Source organism: Squalius cephalus (genome assembly GCF_949319135.1).
Source record: "Squalius cephalus genome assembly, chromosome: 8".
Taxonomy (NCBI): domain Eukaryota; kingdom Metazoa; phylum Chordata; class Actinopteri; order Cypriniformes; family Leuciscidae; genus Squalius; species Squalius cephalus.
Window position 1 is genome coordinate 44,304,707 of NC_137129.1, and position 22,457 is coordinate 44,327,163.

Consider the following 22,457-nt stretch of genomic DNA (forward strand, 5'->3'; position numbering starts at 1 on the left):
AGATTTTTATCAATCTCCCTGCTGGATTTCATTAAATAGACAGAACCTCTTTCACATGGAAACATCTTTTAACAATGGAAATTTGCATTCAGAGGATACACCTCTGGGTGTAGGGAGACCATTTGTCTAGAGGCCAACCCCTCCTGTGTGCCAGTCATTCATAAACTCTTAAAAACCTTATTACCTTTTGTTTTACTTATTTGGAAATGAGACATTTGTACCAGTCGCACTGAGACATTTCAAATGATACCAAACATGAAAAATACTCTGTGATAATCATTCACATTAAACTACATTTTCTTGGGTGATTTACATGTGGTCTCAGCATGAGAGAGGGGGAGTGGGGAAGAGGGGGAGAGATGTGTTCTGAGGTGAGACTTTGCCTCTCAAATGGTGAGTTCAAATGGTAATTTCCAGAGAGGTATTTTGTCCTCTCGGGGTCTGGGTGCTCTTCAACCAGACTGTCCGGCATTTCCTAATTTCTCAATTCTTACAGTTTATTAGTGTATGTATTTATGCTCTGTTCTTCTGCTGTTGTTTGTTTAGCACACTGTTACAAGTGTTTTTGCTTCAGTGGATTATCTTTCATATTATAGTGCATCAACCACAACGTGACAGAAATATTAAAGGGGGGGTGAAATGCTATTTCATGCATACTGAGTTTTTTACACTGTTAAAGAGTTGGATTCCCATGCTAAACATGGACAAAGTTTCAAAAATTAAATTGTACGTTTGAAGGAGTATTTTTGTGCCAAAAATTGTCCTTCCGGTTTGTCACAAGTTTCGGAAAGTTTTTTTCAAGTATGGGCATGTGTGACGTCAGATGTAGCGGAATTTCCTTATACGGGTCCTAAGGGCACTTCTGCGGTAAGATCGCGGGCGCGCGCGCACTCGTAGACCAGAGCAAGAGAGCGAAAGCAGTTCGCCATCAAAGCGCTCTGCCCGGCTTTTGGGAAGTCAATGTCACCAAAGAAGTGTGTTTTTGGTTGCCAGGGCAAGACAACCCTGCACAGATTCCCAAAGAACCCAGCGTTAAGGAACCCGTGGATGGAGTTTGTTTTTCCAGAGCATCAACGGAGGTTGTGCAAGACTGTTTGTTCCCTGCATTTTGATGATGATTGTTTTATAAACAAAGCCCAGATCGACGGATTTGCAGATCGTCTAATGCTTAAGGATCGAGCAGACACAATGATAAAGGTTCACGGTCGTGATTGGAACCGGGCGGTGAGTAAAACTGTTGAACAAATGTCTCTGTGTGTTGTTAGCTCGGCGCGTAAGCACAGCTTTAGCTCCGCCCACACGGCCCGCCCCCAGCCGCTCGTTTTTTTCCGGAAATACTTGGTACAGCCTATCTTTCTTTTATAAATATAATAAAACTAAAGACTTTTGGGAGATATGAAGGATGCAATACTACTCTATAGGTACTCAAGATTAACAGGAGATTGAGTGAAAATGAGCATTCCCCCCCCCCCCTTTAAATACATCAAAACAGAAGGGAGAAAAACAGTACAAATTCATGAAAAAATACATATCAACAAAACAATACTCTAAAAAATCTTCTATAAAAGTGCTTTAATTGGTTTAGTTTTTCAGAACACATTCTCTTTCAAAGCAGATTTAGTGCAAATACTATTAAACGGGTAACAAAAGCAACAGGGTAAAGGAAAAACTCTAGATGATGACTTGAGTAGAAGCAAGAAACTGCCTCAGGCCATATTAAATGTAAATATTATTTAACCATATATTAAATCTTTACAGACACAACACAGTACAGTGCTTCAAAGCAGCTTTACAGTGAACAGGAAAATAATGATCAGTGATGCAAACAGAATTGACTTCTGCAGTAAAGCAGCTCTACAGAAGACTAGTCATTATTCACTTTCAAAGTTGAATCAGCAGTCAGCAGCTCTACAGTCATTATTCAGCTCAGATCAGTTTAAGGTTTTTGATAGTGCAATCAAATCAATAATATTACTGAATATTAAGTTTCTTTTAAACCAACTGAGCAAAACAAAGGTAGGTGACAGTGGTAAGAACAGAAAATATATGCTGCATATGAACATACAGATTTTCTGTCTTTCAGAGTTTAGAGTAGATATGCTTGCTCACTGTTTAAATACTTTCATAATTTGTTTAGAAATAGTAGTTGATGGATTCAAAAAAAACAATTATTCCTATAGTTTATGTAACCTTTCAGTTTCCAGTCCTGATCTTTATCTAGGTCACTTTAACTAAATACAGACAGTCAACAAACAGAACATTGGTGTAGGAGTGCAGTCCAAATGTTCATATGTGTTGTAAATTAAATACATATTGCAGAAATATGTTGACAGAATCCTCTGCAGATCTGTTGGCTCTGAAGGAAAATTACAAGTAACTAGTGACATCACTAGATGCTCTGAGATATATCCAGTTTCAGACCGCTAGAACCGCAGCCTCAGGATGGAAGTGAGGGGCGGAGCTTATACAGTTAATATAGAGCTGTGCTGTCCATAGACTTCCTTATACTCCGCGCCTCACTTCCATCCTGAGGCTGCGGTTCTAGCTCTGCTGGCCTGAAACTGCTGCGATTCTGCAACTGGACACTATTGGGTGTTCTGGGCTCCTGTACAGTTCATTTTATTGCAACTCCTTAGGAGTAATGTTTCATGACTGCAAGTGTAATCAGAGTCAGAACCAGCAGAAGCGCATACATAATCATTCCACCACTCGAAATCCAGTACCATACACCTGGAAATAGAGAAGGTGGGAAGAAAGCACAATTTTTTTCAATGTTTTCTTTTTTAAACTCACTGCTTAAAAATTTGTAAAGCTAGATTTAGCAAATAATAATATGTGTGAATCAAAAATATAAAAACACATGTAAATAAATATTGCACAAAAAAAAAAAAAATTGTGGTCATGGATTGAAAAAAGCGTGAATCAAACATTTAAAATGCATTTAAAAAATAAGCATAAATCAAAATTTTAAACACATTTAAAATGATATTGCACAAAACTACAACATGAATGCCCAATTATTTTGAATTTATAGTTTTCAGTCACGTGACTGGCACAGAGGCCAAAACATGCATGGAACTGCATTACAGACTCGTTTTGTTTAAAGGGATAGTTCACCCAAAAATGTAAATTCTGTCAGTAATCCCTCACCCTCATGTTTTTTCAACCCCATAAGACTTTCATTCATCTTCCGAACACAAATTAAGATATTTTTGATGAAATCTGAGAGCTGTCTCACTTCTCCATATAGGCTGCTTGGTAATTTCATCTGCTGGCCCATAAAGTTAGTAAAGACATCGTTAAAATAGTCCAAGTGACTACAGTGGCTCAACCTTCAGTTTATCAAGCGACCAGAGTACATTTTGTGTGCAAGAAGAAACAAAAATAACGACTTTATTCAACCCTTCATATTTTTCTGTGTTTCTCTGAGTTAGTTCACGTAGTGTAACAGCACATTAGGGCTGGTCCGAATATTATTTTTTGAGCTTCGAAGCTTCGGCAGTAATGAACATCGAATATTCGAAGCTTCGGAGAGAGGGGGCTGAAAATATTCTTCTCTCTAATAAAGGCAATATTCGCTATGTGTCTGTCTGTCCGTTTGCTTTTTGATTATTTTGAGAACCGTTCATCCAATCGACTTCACAAGGGAGTGCAGTGTGGCATTTGGTGCAATATAGATAGACACACGAGACACAACACTTTCAGAATGAATAAACTTTTAGTAAACTACAGAACAACGAGAGCGGGAAGCGGCACACCTCACGCGGGCAGGGCTTATGCTCCGAGAACGGACACTGCACTAGTGATATAAAACGCACACACGGGTCTGTTAAATTAAGCAATACTTTTAAGGTAATCTAATATTTTTCTGACTAACAAATTACTGACACAGTAAAGGGTAGATTTAAATAAAGAAAAACGAAATTTAAATAAAGAAAAACGAAATTTAAATAAAGAGAAAAACGAAATTAAGTTAAATTAAAAACTAGATTAATTTAGATTGATAATAACGGGTAAAAAGGCTAATATATTTTGTTTCTATTATTCTATTTTCCACAATGTCAAAGCAACATAGCTTAACCCAAAACACAAGCTCAGGCATGCACTTCTGTCCACACAAACTCCGCTGTTCTGCGCTCTAGACAGAGAACACTCCCGTTGCTGCAACACTTAAAGAGATCATATAATGCCATTTTTGTACAAGCTAATATGATTCTTTAGGGTCTAAATTAAAAGTTTGTAATATACTTTAATTAAAAATTCTCATTAGTATTGTAAGAAAACACTCATTTTACCTGGTCAAAAACAGCTGTTTTCAGCACGCCGTTTAAGTGCATGTGTCTTTAAATGATAATGAGCTTTGCTCACCCCGCCCCTCTGTTCTGTGTGTACACCGTTTGTAACACAATAACACAATAACCATAACGCGTTGTTCATTATAAACGTGGGATTATGAATTATATTGAGAACATCGTACATAGAAAACATGCCGTAATGTACCCTGAGTGTAAACCTTAGACACATTCATCGTGAAGCGTGCAGCAAGGTTTGCAAATTTTGCAAAGATTAATATAAATATTAATATAAAGGTTAATAAAACATTACACTCACATCTTCTGGAGGTTCAGCAGGAACACGTTGGTACCGATCCGTTTTTTCTCGTTTGTAAAGCTGTCTGGTGTGAAATGATTCGCGCAAACATGAAAGCACAGAGATCGTGGGGAATCCCTGTGAGGGAATCCCCGCGTCAATCCTTTGGGCCAGTGGCGTAGCCACGGGTGTGCCAGGGTGTGCCGGTGCCACCCACAGTGGCAGCTGGCACACCTAAAAATGGATGCAGAATTATTTTTTATAGTCTCAATAAAAAATGTTTTACTAAACTTGGGCTATTGTTGTTTATTTAGAATATACTTTTTTAAAATCAACCCTTTCACGCGTAAGTTAAAAATATTTTAACTCCCTTGTTTCCATGGCGTGATGTCACGTGACACACCGCAGCCACAATAACTAACAGACGTATTGCTATTACCATGTCTGTCAACTATCTGATATTCCGATTCTTCGTTTAAAAAACTTTATAAATTATCTTGATCTATAACGAGATGAGCGCTGCAGTTCAGAGAGTCCTGTCAGCCGGATTTACAGCACCTGAATTCCACAGTTTCTCCCGAAATACATGAAAGTAAGTGGCTTGCCGCTTCCATAGACATCAGTGTGTATTTTACAAACTGCAAATGTATTGTTTTACTAGTAGCCTACTTATGTGTATTTAAATGTCTGAAACATAAAATAAACATTATGTGGTTGAAAACACTGCATATTAGTTGTGATATACTGTATGACAAGCGCTGAGCGCGTCCGTCTCTGGCAGCGCCAGCCAACGCGCGAAAGCAGTTTGGATCAGGTTTGAATCTGGCAGTTCTGTGACGTCACTGAACATTCTAAATCATACTCAGGGGCACAGATGGTGCCATAACGCTGGTGTCCGGGACACGTGACGTGTGTGTGTTTTTTTAAAGGACAAGTGAAAGAGAATTGTACTTGCCCAACCGGACCCCTGATTAAAACAATTTTCAATATCAAAAAAAATAAAATAAGAAATAATGTAGCCTACTCAGTTACTAACGTAACCTCAGTTCCCTGAGAGTAGGGAAAGAGTATAGAGAGTAAAAATTAGGGAAAGAAATGCCCTTTATAAAGCTAAAAAAAAAAAATCTGATCAAAATTAAATTGTCAATGTTTCATTACATCACTGTTGGAAAACACTCTTATCAGATTCTGAAGAACTTTTATTTTAAATAAATCTTAATTTTAAATCAGCCTACTTCAGTGTGATATTTTATCATATTATCATGCTTAACCCTGAGAATTTGAATAATTGAAATGTGATGATCAGATGCAGATATCTAAATCAGAGAATATCATATAGCCTATAGGTTCGGGAGGTTGGCGGGTGGATTATTTATTTTTAACAGCAGATTCGGGAGACTCAAAGTGCACCAGATTAATGAATTTATCTTTAAAATGTACAAAATTTTCTTCCGGGGGGGCATGCCCCCGGACCCCCCAAGAGGTAACAAGCTGAAACCAACAAAAAAAAACACCAGACACCCCCCCCCCCCCCCCCCCCCTCGTGCAAAAGTATTATGATTAATACTTTTGCACAGTAATCTGACAATAAATGTGGCACACCCAGATTTTCAGATGCACACCCATAGTCTCTTTTCTGGCTACGCTACTGCTTTGGGCATATCGCTTCAAAAACAAAACTCAGCCACTGCATCTTCAACGGTTCGGATTTAGGAACATCCAAATGACTGCTGTGTTCCTTATTACACCGAAGAACTCAACACCACAATCGCAGACGCCATTCTACTCCAGTGAGGGTATCAACAGTGACGCGCGAATTATGATGACAGAGAGCTCGCTCACGAGCGAGGGTGGGTCTGTGTTGAAACGCTGCTGTCAATCACCCATCGTGGGAGGGGCGTCGATTTAGTGACGTCACAAAATCGAACGGCTTGATTTCAGAGAGTGTCAAACATATAAGGAGATAAAAAAAAACCACTGGATGGATTTTTAACATTTTATGATGGTTGTGCACAGGCACTGCCAACACACATTTCAGTACAATCAACTTGTAAAAGTGCATGTACCATTATATGACCCCTTTAAGGCGTCGGTTCTATTTCTAGCATGCACGCATTTTCCTCGTGGCTCAAGCCGCGCATCTCACGCAGGCAGTGTGCAAACTCCAACCTAACATGGGAGCCGAAATAAAAACGGACACGCTACGCAGCCAGTGTGTCGCCGGCCTTATTCAAGCGCGAATGAGAACCGTTTCGTGGGGGATCCCAGGGTGTGCAAAAAAAAAAATAAAATTTGAATATTCGGGTCCAGCCCTACAGCGCAGCGCTTCTGGGTCGTAAAAAAAAAGTATTTTTGTTGCTTGACAAACTGAAGGTTGAGTCACTGTAGTCACTCAGACTAACGATATCTTTACAAACTTTTCTGGGATGGCAGATCTCGATTACAGAGAAGCCTATGGAGGAGTGAGACAGCTCTCAGATTTCATCAGAAATATATTAATTTGTGTTCTGAAGATGAACGAAAGGGGTTGAACAACATGAGGGAGAGTAATTACTGACACAATTTTAATTTTTGGGTGAACTAACCCTTAACATTTTTTGAATAACACTTATTATTTTTTAATCACAATATGACCACAATACTTAAAGGACAATTCCAGTGAAAAATAAACCTATTAACACATGGTTACTGAGTCGATCGTTCCCTGGGATGCGTTTTCATGATAATCGAATGTAAAGAGTTTTATCTCTAAAAACAGATTAGCTCATAACACTAGTATATGGGGCAGAGTGTAAGTAAAAGTAAATCGCTAGTTAATACCACTAACAAGGCTCAAAATAGCCTCACACTAAGACGGTAGCCTAATGAGGGTCCCTACATGCAAACCGAAGCACCTATACTATTGTCTCCTGTTTTACTTACTTATTTGTTCAGTGTCATCGTCTGTGTTGTCGAGTTTTCCCTTTGATTCTGTACTAGATTCTGTAGATGATATTGAAAGGTTTGTCACAAGGTTATGCATCAATTTGCTGTTCAAATCATGATGAATAAACCTCAGCTGTCTGCTTTATAAGTAAGATCTCTCCTCATCCACTGATCTTCTCTCACCTGTGACTGAGACTGTGATCAAGGTTTCTCCTTCATAATCCAGAACTCTGTATGTTCCAGTGTCAGTGACTGTAAACTCATTAATGATCAGAGTCTCGTCACTGACGGTCAGTCGATCACTGTTGACCCCGTGACCTCTCGTCCACACCTCTGTCCAGCCTTCACTAGAGTTTCTCTCCACTTTATCAGCATTGATCAACAGAACATCCAACTTCAGATCCTCTCCTTTCTGCACAGAGATCTCATCTGAGGAGGAACACAGACATTCAGCATTCATCATTATTATGAGTGTCAGTCAATCAAAAACATAAGCATATATTACACATATTATATTAATGTAATCATTTTAAAAATCAGCCATTGAAAAGTCTATATTGGAGTCCACTAATCTGAATATTAGGCAGGACATGTCAAATTCAGTTTGTGCTTGTTACAGTCATGCGCGACTCAGGGCAGATCCAATAGTTTTAAACTTCAACAGACTATCCGCCTTCAATGAAGTTAACACTTGTAAATGGAGAGTGGCCAGACTCTCTGTACAAATGAAATGTACAAGAGTCTGGTAGGACCAGGCTAACATGATGGGCCCCGATCCTGACCTCCCTGGGGCCCTAAGCAAAATTATATTAAGGGGCCCTCCTACCTGACCCATGAGCCATGTAAACCATTTGCCATTGCCACACAGACACACATGACACCCCAGAGCTCCCACTGCAACCCTCCCTCCTTTAACTAGTACTAATGAAAATGTAATTCCTGATATCAGAAATAGACATAGAAAAATTACATTCTTAATATCAAGAATTCACATTTTAAATAGTACAAATTTAATTATTGATTTGATATCAAAAATGCATCCTCTGAACGAATAAAAGCTAAAATGGCTTGTCCATTGCATTTCACTGTATTTTAAATGATACAAGCAATACTTGATGGCTATTATTTACTGAGGTATGTGCATCCATATTGACCAGTATGTCCACCCAATAAACATTTGAAATGCAATATAGCCTATAAACCAATAGTCAATGTCAATACATTGCTTTCCATTTTGCTTTATTGCAGAGTTGTATCTAAACTGACTTGGAGACTAGATAATCATTGTCTTGTTTTAAAAGTATGTGCACCAATGAGGAGTGCCATCAATCAGATCAAATTTGGATTATGGAAGTATAATTTACGGATTTGCAACCGAAGCTATACTCAAAAAGATTGAAACACAATTGAAATACAAAATCAAGCTTCAAGAATATGCTGTGGTGTGTTCAGAACAATCTCCCATTGCAGCTTTACAGGTAGAAGTTGGTGGAGCTCCTTTAAACCTTCGTAGGCATAAAATAAGACTGAATTACTGGGTTAATATAAAAGGTCATAAAGAGAGTCATCCAAGGGAGTGATAGAAGAATGCTGGGAACATGGGACCAAAAACATTAAAAGCTTGGGATGGATTGTTCACAGGGAAGCACAAGAAGCTTGTATTGCAGACTGTGATGTTAGCCCAACTGATATATTATCCAGTATACCACCGTGGATATTTCCAATGCCAATAATTGACTTACAAATTCAAATGAAAATCAAGAATGAGAGAGATATCCCAAAGAACATTATTGCACAGCAGAATTTAGATCAGATGTATTCGTTATGGTTGCATATATATATATATATATTGATGGTTTTAAGGATCCTATCTCTGGAAGAACAGCAGCTGCTGCATATACTGTATATTCCTAAGTTTCAAATAAACATTAAGAACAAAATAACTGATCATGTGTCTGTGTTTGCAGCAGAATTAGTTGCCATGATGGTAGCACTCCAGTGAGTAAAACCAAGATTAGTAATAATATGTTCTGATTCTTATGCAGCAATCACAACCCTCATTAGTGGAAATAAATCATCAAGGCAAGACATTATATATATGAGATTCTTGCAAGTTTGTTAAGAATAAGTAATGTAAAATGTGTACCTTGAAATGTAATGTAAGTCGCTTTGGATAAAAGTGTCTGCCAAATGCATAAATGTAAATGTAAAACACACCGAGATAAATATTCAAGTGATGCAAAAAAGCGGTTAAAGGTAAAATTAAAGAATTCATAAACAACAAATGGCAAGAAGAATGGAATAGTGATAACAAGGGTAGACATGTATAGTATACAGAAACAAGTAAAAAATTGAAGAAGTGTTTTTAGGAAAAGAAAAGAAGATACAATTATATCTTGCATTCAAATAGGGCACACTATAGACTAAATCATTCTTTGTTCAAAAATTGGAAAACATAAAACAGGTAAATGTAATTATTGTGATCAGGTAGAAACAATTGAACATTGAAATTTAAACCATGGTCTGGGTGAATACTCGATTCTGATTGGCTGCAGGGTGTCCATTAAAAAGTGATAGAGGACACCTAATAAATAAACCGTCAGGCGTAACCAGGGAAACCAAGTTATTGTTTGTAAAAACTTTAGATTTCGATTGTAAAACTAATTAAAATATAAACTAATGTTTTAAAAAAGTGTTATTTGGAAAGTGACCATGGTATAAGCGGGTTAATGCCCGACAAGGTGTCCATTTTCATGTATTAATGGACTTCGGCGGAAGCAACGCGTGGACAGTGCTTCACACTCCAGTCCAGTTGGTGGCGGTAATGCACAAAGAATTGGTTTGCCAACTGCCATAAAACACCATTAGAAGAAGAAGGAGTGTCAACACGCCGTATAGACAGTATATAAACCATAGACAGAAAAAGAAATGGACACAGCGACCCCATAGGTTTCAACGGAGACAAGTGAAGTCAATTAGAAGCACTCACTTCCGGATGGTCGAGCGTACTGGGCAGACTCACACTGAGCTTGAAGACGTAGATGTGACGTGAGCAGCCCGTCTGTCTTCTAGTAGCTGTGCCGAGAGAAATCTGAATCATTCCCTTCCGAATCTTGCAGAGACGGAGAGTGTGAGTAGGAGCTGACCATGAGCAGGAACAGGAGCAACTTTATGACTCTCTATGGGCTTCTCCATTGACTTTATCAGACTTTATGACTCCACGTCCCCCAATTGCCTGCGAGCTTCTCCTCCTGTCTATACGGTAATTTCCAGAGAGTCGCAGGTTATGACGCAATCGTTACTGTTTTTACAAAAACTGCTTCTACGGGGCCATAACATAAGATACAAGGTAATGGAGCCTTTTATACATTGTCGTGTTTCTTTAGAAATAAATAATGGACAAATGGAGTCTTTAAACGCCTCAGATGTAAAGTTATTCGCTGTCAAAGTGACGCCAAAATGAATGGGAGTCAATGGAATGCTAACAGCAGGTGATGGCTTGTTAGCCAATGGCGGCCCCTTGGGGTGGTACGGAAATCGAGAGCTCGATTACCCCCCTGCATCACGCCCATATTGTACGGGTGCCCACAGGTGTTTTGCTGGAAAGTGCGCATTTCATTTCGTGCACACGCATATGAACGCATGTTACGCGGTTATCTTTTCCCAGCTGCAGTTTATAAACAAACACTGTTGCCCTTTGTCGTTTATCAAACGTAATGAATGTATTTCACTCTCACTTTATTTTTGTCAGGCACAAAGTCACAGAACATGAACACAGCAAGCAAGACACAGAAAGATGCATGATTTTGAGCCGAATTCTGACTTGTGCGACTCTTTTTCGGGTCAGGCTGATTTTCAGCTTTGTCGTGCATCGTTTGTCGTGCAGTGTTCGTGCAGTGTACAGGGAGAAACAAGAGGCGATTAACCTCTCCCGACCGGCAATCGGATGGTCGGATGAATTTCTGGCATGTCAGAAACTTTGGTCGCTCCTCGTGACTATATCGCACAGTTGATGCAGAGCTACGAACCGATCACCCTAAACTCAAGTGTTTTTTCCCCTCACTGCACCTGCGCCAAAACATAAGTTTCATCTGCAGCAATAAACAAATAAATAAATAAAAGAGGGAGATCTTTAGGTTCTGTAGTTCAAACTAGCTGCAAATTACCGTTGCTTTACCTCCAGTTCGTGTTGCACAATGAATTAACCATATTACCCATGTCTTCCAAGACACCTGTGATGAAGCTACCGTGCCTCTTTTATTAATTTGTTAATCAATGTTCATGTTAAACAAGCTGGTTTTAAAATAAAGCTGTTTTCAATTTTCATTGATGACTGTTAATCATTTTAATTATATGCCTATAATTCATTGTAATCGACCTAAATGTTTTAGACAATTTTCAATGAGATGAAATCTTCGCAGAATGTCTGTTGTGATGCGCTATTAAATTATTGCATGGCAAATGAATTATAATAGCCTATAAATTTAATAATAAAATTAGGTCTTCCCTAATAAAAATACTAATAATAATTGAATGCATACATTGAAAATGCTAAATACTCTTGATATGCTATCAAGCTTATGCTTGTTTTGACAATATCTCTGGATACACGATATCATGGTCTACTGGCGCAACCGGCATGGAGGTTTATCGTGTAAATTTCACACGTATAGTGTGAGCACAGTGAAGTGGAAGCTCGATCATCAGTCCGTATAGTGTGAGCACATAAATCCTGAGCTTTGGCTTTACATCGCATGCGATGTACTCGTTCAGTGTGAGTAGGTAACTTGCTGAAATCAATTAGACATCGCATAGTGTATACCCACAACAAAACAAGACATGAACACAGCTAATGAGAACACTCATAAACGAACTCGAAACCGCACACTCACGTCACACGTGACAAGACGGAGCACACGAGAACAAGCGAGTACATCCTGTGTACTCAAAAAAAAAAAAAAAAAAAAAAAAAAAAAAAAACACGGAGCATGGATGTCTGAATCCCGACACAGAACCGAAAACCAAACTAGACCGACGTGCCGGGATCCAAACATCCTGCTCCGCACATGTAACAAGTCACGTAGACAATTGAGTGCACGCTCGAAGCACGCAGAACCCTTAGAGTAACCAGGGGCCTGTACCATGATGGTAGTTGAACAATCTCCGGGTTACAGGATTAGTTTTGAGTTGACAAAACCAAACCGATACAGCCAGGCTTTGTTGGTACCATGATGCTGATCATCAACTTTCTCTGTCAACTCAGGCTTTGATCCTGAATTTAGGTGTGACATCAGTAGCGAACAGCCAATCACATGCTGAGAAAGAGTGAAACTAAGATTCATTTCTCATGAGAGAAGCAGCGAAATTCAATTCTCTCTTCTGCAGAATATTACGAGATTGAAAAATATTAAGAATTTAAACAATTTACACAGCAAGAAGAAAATAGCTGACTATGAAAGAGGATATCTAAGAAAAAGTCTTGCTATATCAGTGCAAGTAAAACTTGTGAAGTTAGTTTATACAGCTGATAAAGGTATAGAGAGAATTGAACATTTAAGATTTCATGTGCTGTAGTCATTTTAGTCAGCTTTATCTATTGATTCTAAACTGTATTTATATTACATTTTAAATTTATTCCTTTAAACTGTGTGCAATTAATAATTGATAAACTAAAATGATATGTGTGATCAATTAATATTTACATAAATAATGTCTAAATCATACTAAATTATTATTGTGTTAATTATTAATATAAGTGTTCCTAAAAGCCAGACGATTTTGTCATTAAAAATCATTTGCTGTGTAGTGACCTTTAATTTGAAGTAGAAGCAGGTGGAGGGACTTTATCGCATCATCAGACATGTTGCTCACAGCTGACTGGTCTAAGTTCGGTTTGCAACCTCTTACCTGGAACATCACCTGTCCCGGACCAGGTTAGCCGTGGAGCGCAATTTATGGCGATGAACACTGCTAAAAGCCAAACCACTTTCATAGTGCCTAAAACCCAGAGTTAGCGCAAACTAAACTGAAACATTCCTGCTAGCCACCTAACCCGGGTTCATGGTATAGGCCTCTGATAATTTATTTATACATGTAAACTTTACCATGAATATGAAGATGATACTCCAGTATTTGTCGCTCCACTTCTGTCTGATCATTAGTGTAATAGACTCTTAAAGTGTATTTCCCAGCGTCACTGTAGATCAGATCCTTGATGACGACGTCACATGATCCTTCTTTAAACACTCGTCCATTTTCATTCTTACAATCGTCTTTCTTACAAATAAGGATGTTTTTTGACTGACTGCTAAAAACAATATCAGAGATCTCTCTGGCCTCACATGTCAGGATGACATTTTCTCCTGTTTTCCCCGTCACAGGTACAGAAGGGGTTCCTGCAAATACAGACAGAATAACATTTATTCAGTACAAAGTATCAATACTGAAAAATACATGTATTGTGTTTTCCCTGATCCGTAATCAAGTTCATCATAAACTATTCATATTTTAGTCAACGGGATTGATTAAATAAATATAAATACTGTATATATATATAGAGAGAGAGAGAGAGAGTGAGAGAGAGAGAGAGAGAGAGAGAGAGAGAGAGAGAGAGAGAGAACAATATAAGCTGTTCCACATTTCAACATTTATAAATGTTGATGACAATAGTATACATCAATATCAGATGTGTCACTGCAGTTTTAGTAAAATACTGAACAATGCTTATTAATAAATGAACTGAAATTAACTGCATAGATAAGTCAGTGATGTCATGGTGTGGAAATTTCCACCATCAATCCACAAACATCAACAAAAGTGACTTGGTTGAGTGACACGATAGAGAAACAATCAAACTCTACCTAGAACTGAAAATAAATAAAAAATGGTTACAATTTGTATAAAAATCATACTGACCGCTATATTCGATAAAGCAAAACAGCAGCAGAAGAGGATTCGAAAACCTGAGAAAACAGTTTGTCACAGATTCAGGCTAATAATAATTACAAACACATTTAGAGATATAACGCTTTCCCGAGCAGTAAAATATTATTAAACATTGACTGTCATTTAGTCTGATTAATTAACACATGTGCATCTTACATGATACAAATGTCAAATAAGAAACATCAAACTATAATCTGAATCATTGCTTTAATATATGATTCCTGAGTCAAACTCAAGCAACAGGCGTTAGAATTTCAATAACAATCTAATAATTGTATTATTATTGTAAAAATAGAATACATTTTAATCATTATATATTTATAACTTAGCTAATAAAAAAAAACTATCATCATTGTTGTCTTCATAATCATATTATTGTACACATTCATCTGCGTCACAATAGCAGGTTTATTTTTCCACAAACAGAAACGCAACAATAAAATAATAACAACACATGCTGGATTTATATGTAAAAACATGAAAACTTACATGGTAAAAGTTTTGCAGGAGTCTTATGTTCATCAGGTTTCAAAACTTTGTAAACAGCACGTTTAGCGAGATTTAAATATAGGAAATAAAACCGAAAGCATGCTATCCTATGTTAGCTCGAGCCTCCAGAAACAAGGGGTTATTGTTTCCTACTGATACATATACGACCAAAGTCCTATAGCCTACTAATACAGTCTTTGATATGACTGATCATTATTTTTCTCTACTGGTTATTCTTTCAAAGCATATTGAGGTGTCGGAATAATAATATTTGGCTAATAATTATGTTGTTCAGTGACTGACATAAGTTCGGGAATTACATTCGGTTCCTGAAATACTGGTTCCAGTGGGTGGAGGCGGAGCCATATGGGCGGAGCCATCATGAATATTCACGAGACCATATCGCGGGTGATACTACAGTCGAGTGAAGCAGAAATCGCGTTTTGTCCTAAACAAACTATTCCTATTACTAGTGATGGCAAAATGAGGCTTCCTGAACCACTGAGACCTCGCAGACCATTGCTTCTCTATGATTGCTTCCAGAGCCGGATTATCCATAAGGGCACTTGGGCCAGTGCCCAGGGGCACCAACCATTCACAACCACTAGGGGGGCACCGGGCACCACATGACACAAGCTTTAAAAATATTTTCGTAAATTGTTATATTATTAACTTGAAATTCATACATAACTCGTTTATGAACACTAATTTAACAATAATAATAATAATAAATTATAAATAAAAAAAGATTACATGACCATTATCACTCCCCCACCCCCCCCCTCCCTCCCCAATCTGTCAGAGTTGAGTTGGTCCACAACAAGTAGCCTACACGCAAATGTGTCTTTTTTTTTTTACGGCTACAGAAAATGAATCTAAATCCAAAATGGACAGATGTCAATTGAGTGGTTTTGCAGTTGTTATATATGTGTTAAAGATTTTTTTTTGGATGTGTTCATTGTGATTATATTGGCTGGGTTTATAAAAGTTTATAAAATTGAAAGGATCTTTGCTTGGTGCATTTGGAAACAAATATTTCTAAATGTAATAGCGTGCATCGCTGATGATTATACTGTCCGTGTGTTGAAAAAAACTTCGATTAAACACACTCGCAACCAAAGCGGAGACGTCACAGCGTTGCTAGTGGCACTGAGCGGAGTTTTGCCACTGTTGTGGACACGCACCGTTACTGCTAATGTTAGCCTACTAGGCATCGGCGATGACCACCAGGCGAATGAGGATATTCTTCTTGGGGGAGACAGGAGCGAGGAAGACTCGGGTGAGGAAGAGGACATTAATGAAGGTTTTTTGGGCAAACGTGAATTGACGCTGTCAGTAAATTGATGTACATTTTGAATTGAGACATTTGAATATAGAATAAATCACCTTGATTATGTCTGATGGGGGGGGGGGCTTTAAGGGTATAGTGGGCACAGGGGCACCACACTGTCTTAATACGGCCCTGATTGCTTCACCCAAAGGTTCATTACTCGAAGCTTCATTCAGCATTGCTCACTAGTGAAACCTAGCTACTGTGATAAGAAATAGCGGACAAATTCATTCATTCTGAACCAATGACCTGAAATAATTTGGAGCAAAATAATGAAACAGGCGTCATCTCAGCTTTTCAGGCAACTTTACTGAACAAGGATTTGATGATAAACAAAATCGTTGAAAGCATAACAAAACAGCTGTAGAGCTAATGATACAGACTGACGCTCTGGCTCCACCCCCTTCCTGGTCACACGCGCCACTGCTCATGGGTAATGTAGTTTGTTTGAATATATTGTAAAGGTTAACAACAAAACGATCATAAACATTAAAGCAATTATAATCATTTAACCTTAGTTATAATTATTCAACGTCAATCAACTGCAACTTATAAATTGCAACATCCCCCCCCCCCCCCCCCCCGATGAACTTATTCATCTCTACTTATTAATTTCCAAAGGATACAGTAACTGTACTGGTCTTCTCAACATCGTTCCAAGGGAAGTGCGCACGGAACATGCGCGTATTAATCCATCTCTCCCCAGGAAAACCCCTTCTATCTTTCCTGTCTTCCACGTCTGCCGTGGCATCTTATCCTCTCCTATAAGGACGACATCTCCCACCTTCAGTGCCTCAGCTTTGGTGTTTACACATTGGTGAGCGGATCTTAAATTCATTAAGTAGTCCCTGCGCCAACGAGTCCAAATTTCGTTCAGCAACCTCTGACTGTATTTCCATCTCTTTGTCAAGGTTTCTCGACTCTGAGCAGCTGGCTGAGTGTTTTGGTGGTAAAGATGTAAGTCGGTTACCAACCAAAAAATGAGCAGGTGTCAATGGCTGAGGTTCATTCAATTCGTTGTGAACATAAGTGAGGGGTCTTGAATTTAGCACCGCCTCTACTTCAGTTAAGATGGTGGTTAACTCTTCAAAATTCAACAAGGCTTTACCCAAGATTCTCTTAAGGCATGACTTTGTTGACCTTACAAGGCGTTCCCAGAAACCGCCCCACCAAGCTGCTCTCTCGACTATGTACTTCCATGTTATTCCCCTTTCAGCAAAGAAGATTCTGAGATCAGGCTCTTTGATTGACTTCCATAGCTCCTTCAGATCTCGATCTGCTCGTTTGAAGGTCTTCGCATTATCCGAGTATCTGACTTTACAAAGTCCCCTCCTGGCTATGAACCTCTTTAGTGCTAAAAGGAAGTTCTCTGTGCTTTGACTTGAGACTAGTTCCAAATGAATGGCCCTAGTGACAGCGCAAGTGAAAAGCGCTATGTATGCTTTACTCGTACCATTACTGGTCTTTACCATGAGCGGCCCAGCAAAATCCACACCAGTAGTTTCAAAAGGAGGAGATTCAATGACTCTATCCCTTGGTAAGGGGGCCGTAGCCTGCCGCGCTGGCTTAGCCTTAAACCTCTTGCAGACGGGACACCTTCCGACTATCTGCTTAACAAGCTGTCTACCCTTCAAAATCCAAAATCTGTCTCTGACTTGCATGAGTGTATCTCTTGTACCAGAGTGCAAAACCTTCTGATGACAGTTTTGAATCAAAAGTTCACAATACCTGTGTTTAGCAGGTAATATCCATGGGTGCTGCTCTCTAAAGGTGAGATCAGATTGCTGCAGCCTTCCTCCCACACTAATCAGGCCTTGCTCATCAAGGAATGGTTTAAGTTCTTTGATCTTTGAGTCTTTATGTACACACTGTCCTTCCCTGAGCGAACTCATCTCTCCTTCAAATGTCTCTTCCTGAGTCCTTCCGATCCAATACACTTCAGCTGTCACTAACTCTTCAGCTGAAAGCTCTCCATGCTTCTTTACACTTGAGCGTGTGTTGGTGAGGAATCTCTGTATCCAAGCTGTTATTCTGAGAACAGTACTGAGTTTGCTGTATTTGCTTAGATCAAGCAGAGGCTCATCTTTGTCTGTGCCAATGAACTGCATTGCAACTTGGAATTTAGATCTGAGTTCTACCTTTACCTCTTCCACTGGAAACTCTACATCAGCTGAGACCACTGGATTCATTGACAGGAGAAAATCAGGTCCATTCCACCACAACTGATTATCAATCAAACTGTCAACAGATTGTCCTCTTGTAGGAAGATCTGCTGGATTGTGCTTTCCGTCACAATGTGACCATGACTCTGGTTTAGTGAGGCTTTGAATCTCAGTTACTCGATTTGCCACAAAGGGCTTCCATTTCTGCGCTGAACTGCGGATCCAACTCAAGACTATCATTGAGTCAGTCCACATGCTGAGCTGGTTTTCTCCAATCTTAAGAGCCTTTAACAGATTATGGCCTAGCCTGGCACCTATCAAGGCTCCCATCAACTCCAGTCGAGGCAGCGTCATTTTCTTTAGAGGCGCAACTCTGGACTTTGAGGCTACCAGAGTTGAGATCATTTCTGCACTCTCGTTCTTGCCTTGCAGATATCCAACTGCACAGTAAGCTCTTTCACTCGCGTCGCAAAAAACATGAAGTCTGACCGTCTCGCCTTGCTGATTCGTCAAGATATGATACCATCTAGGTATGGACACATTGTGTAACTGTGGTAACTCATCACACCACTTCCTCCATTTGTGGGCTAAATCTGGGGGCAGTTCCTCATCCCACTTGAGACCTCGCTCCCACATTTCCTGGAACAGGCATTTTGCACGGATGGTATAGGGTGTTAGAAAGCCTATTGGATCAAAGATACGTGATGAAATCTGAAGCACGCTCCTCTTCGTACTCTCTTTTCTCTTCAAAACATCTAGCACCTGACGCAAGTCAAACACAAAGTCATCGTGGTCTTGCCTCCATATCAATCCCAACACTTTCAATGCAATGCTGTGTATCTCTGAATCTGCTGTACTCTCAACCCGTTCTTTCGTCCATCTCGCTCTCAGGTCCGAGGAGTTGGTCGTCCATTTCCGCAGGTCCATTCCTGCAGCAGATAAGATAGCTTTTGCTTGTGCTGTGATAAAACAAGCTTCATCCACATCCGGTAAGCTCGCAATGAGATCATCCACATATAGTGATTCCCGGAGTACTGCTACAGTTTTAGGCTGTTCAGACTGATACTGGTTGAGATGGGTTCTAATGGTCGCTGCCAACAGAAAGGGGCTAGATGCAACTCCAAACACAACTCTGTTCATTCTCATGATGCGAAACTCACTTTCAGAATTCTGTGACGAGGGATCATAAGTCCATAAGAACCTCACAACATCTCTATCCCTTTCTTTCAATCCTATCTGCAGAAAAGCCTTTGCAATATCAGCTGTGAAGGCGACTTTGTGAAGGCGGAAATTAAAGCTAGGGCAGGTAGGATTTTTCTAAAAAAAAAACATTCCAAATTTGTTTAAACTGTCTTTATATACCAATACATAATTAAAATGTAAGTACTCTGAAAAAGAAAGTATAAAAATCGAGTGTCTGTAGACCTCTCACGACTGTTGTAAACACAGCTAATTATTTCCATTCACTCCACCTCCTCCCTTCTGGGCTCCTTCCAAAGCCACGCCCCCAAAACACATGAACGCGCGACGCCAAACGCTCAGGCTCAGCTGGAAGACGCATTTATTATTTACCTGAGACGAGTGGAGAGGAAGGAGCGCAGTGCATGCAGTGACATGTCAGAATCACATGTAATAAAATACCTAACTTTATCACTATGAATATAAACAAATATGATGGCTTTTAGTACTCACTATCAAGCTAGCATATCGATACTGGTAAAGTTTAAAATATATTTTTTTTGATTCGGTAACAAGCTATATTTAGGCTATAGGTAACGAGCTATATTTATAAGGCAAAGCTAGGTTGCATTGATACATGTTTTTCCATTACCATCAGTTAAACTGTGATGAAGGTGAATTTCGTGTAAGAGTCATAACATATACGGTGTTTTGCATGTAAGAGTTTCCATGATGAAAACATTGTTGACTCTGATGAGGACTAACGTTACACTCCGGTGACAAGTACCGCATCATCGGTTCGAGGACAGGTCCACTCCGGGGTCGAGGGCGAAGCAGAGGAGGTCGTTCAAGAGTGCGGGCAGGGTCCGAGGAAGTAGTTTAGCAAAGTAGCAAAGCTGGCATTGGTACTTTTTGCTGCATTTTCTCTAGCCTGACTACGTCAGACTTCTTACTTCCGCTCAATTTCATTTCACTTCTGTAGTCAGTCTGAGACAGCGTAATAGCTTTCTGTTTGCCTCCGGCCTGAAAACAGCCGGGCCAATCAACGAACAGAGGGCGGGCTGAGAGCCGTGACGTAGACACTGATTGTACCGTGGATGCGTAGATTTTTACTTCACATAATCTGCAAAAGTCGCGCACAGCCATGTTTACTCCGGTATTTCGCTCGATGGTTTTGTTTTCGCATCATACATGTGTTTACAGTGGAAGTTAGATGCGGCTGAGCATGCGCATAACACACGCCATAACCAAACGTTATGTGATTGGCTTACGGGTAACCAATGATTTTAAACTTCAGACAAGCGCCCCCCGCGAGAGAGAAAACACTTCTCTATTATGCCATTCCAGACTCTGTCTACGAAGCAAAGCGAAGTAGCAGAGTTTGGTATTACCAGGCTACATTTTCTCAGCCATTGTGCCGCAAACTCCTGCTTACTCGGTGTAGTGAGCTGAATATTTCCGGGAACGGTGACATGTGATGAGTGCACGCAGGGCAGCGCACGCAGTGGGGCGCGGGCACGAGACATGAAGGCATCTGATTGGTTCTTTACATTCGCACCGAATGGCAGTGATTGGTCAGAGTTTTTACTGTCCTGCAGCTGCTACAGAGGTCTGATTGTTTTCATTCCTTTTTCTGAACACATAATGTATTGACTACTCTCAGGATGGAAGGACCATTTCACCCAGTATAAAAAAAAAGTGTTTCTGAACAGGATTACCTACCCTAGCTTTAATAAGCACATGAAGTAAATCTGGGTTTAAGTTAGGCCCGATGAGCAAACAGTCATTGAGGGAGGGCGAACCCTCTTCGTGTGAAGACGCATCAAACACTATTCTCAATTTAGTTGTTGACTTATCATCTTGGATTACTGGATGGTGTGGCATGTAATACTTCACCGTGCTGGCCTGCTCTGCATTTGATATCCTTTACCTCCTCACATATATCTTGCTGCAGATATTCTTGAATCACATCATTGTATCTCTCGTAGAGCACATTATCAGTTCTGAATCTTTTCGTTATAGTTTCAAACCTTTTCTTTGCAACTTTGTAGTTGTCTTTGAGCTCTGATGTGTCTCTGTCATGTTTCCATGGCAACTCAACCAGATAGCGTCCATCTTTAAAGCTCACTGTCTGTTCAAAAACTTCCAAAGCTTCAGCTTCTTCTGCACTAGGTGCTTTGTCATGGACGATACCGAGAGATTCAATTTCCCAAAACGCGTGTAACTGCTTTGATATCTTATCATCTTCTGCCACACTAATGTGCATACATGTGGTTTCCATTTCGCTTGAGCTTGAAACAATACCTTGAATGGCCCAACCAAAGGTGCTGTCCAGAGCCACGAGGGAATCAGTTAATCTCTCAATCTTCCCAGACACCACCTTCCAATAGAAATCTGCTCCAATGAGCACTAGAAGTTCTGGGTCATCACCCTCAAGTGGAAAATCTGCGATCTGCAGTCCCCTGTCCTTCATCAGTCTTTGAATTTGATCATCAGGCACCTTCATAACAGCTGAGGACACTTGTGGAGTTTCAATCGCTTCAATTTCAATTTTCTGTTGTGTGTTCCACTTGTTTTCTAAGATCATTTTTACAGTGTTACGCTTGGTCATCAAAGAATTGGGAGAGCCGAAGGTGTGGAGGTTCAATGTCTCTTGTCTCAGCACTGGTAGCTGCAAACTTCTCACCAGCCTTTCGTGAACAAAACTTCGTTGACTGCCTCCATCTATCAAACACCGTACAATCTTTCTCCCTCCTGGACCCTCAGTCCATGCTTTTGCTGTCTGCAGCAACACTGTGTTTGGTTCCTTTGATTTAATATGTACTGTGCTTGTTTCA

The 22,457-nt window shown here is 39.7% G+C and overlaps 1 protein-coding gene across 1 annotated transcript; it reads right to left on the reverse strand.

Annotated features, from left to right (window-relative positions):
• Positions 1-1,559: 1,559 nt before the first annotated feature.
• Positions 1,560-15,301, reverse strand: LOC307163457 (uncharacterized protein). Its single transcript, XM_079879493.1, has 6 exons — positions 14,950-15,301; positions 14,431-14,477; positions 13,620-13,910; positions 7,699-7,944; positions 7,513-7,572; positions 1,560-2,730 (listed from the first exon to the last, which is right to left on the reverse strand). Coding segments are annotated over exons 1-6 (744 nt in total). The 5' UTR covers positions 14,952-15,301; the 3' UTR covers positions 1,560-2,632.
• Positions 15,302-22,457: the final 7,156 nt, after the last annotated feature.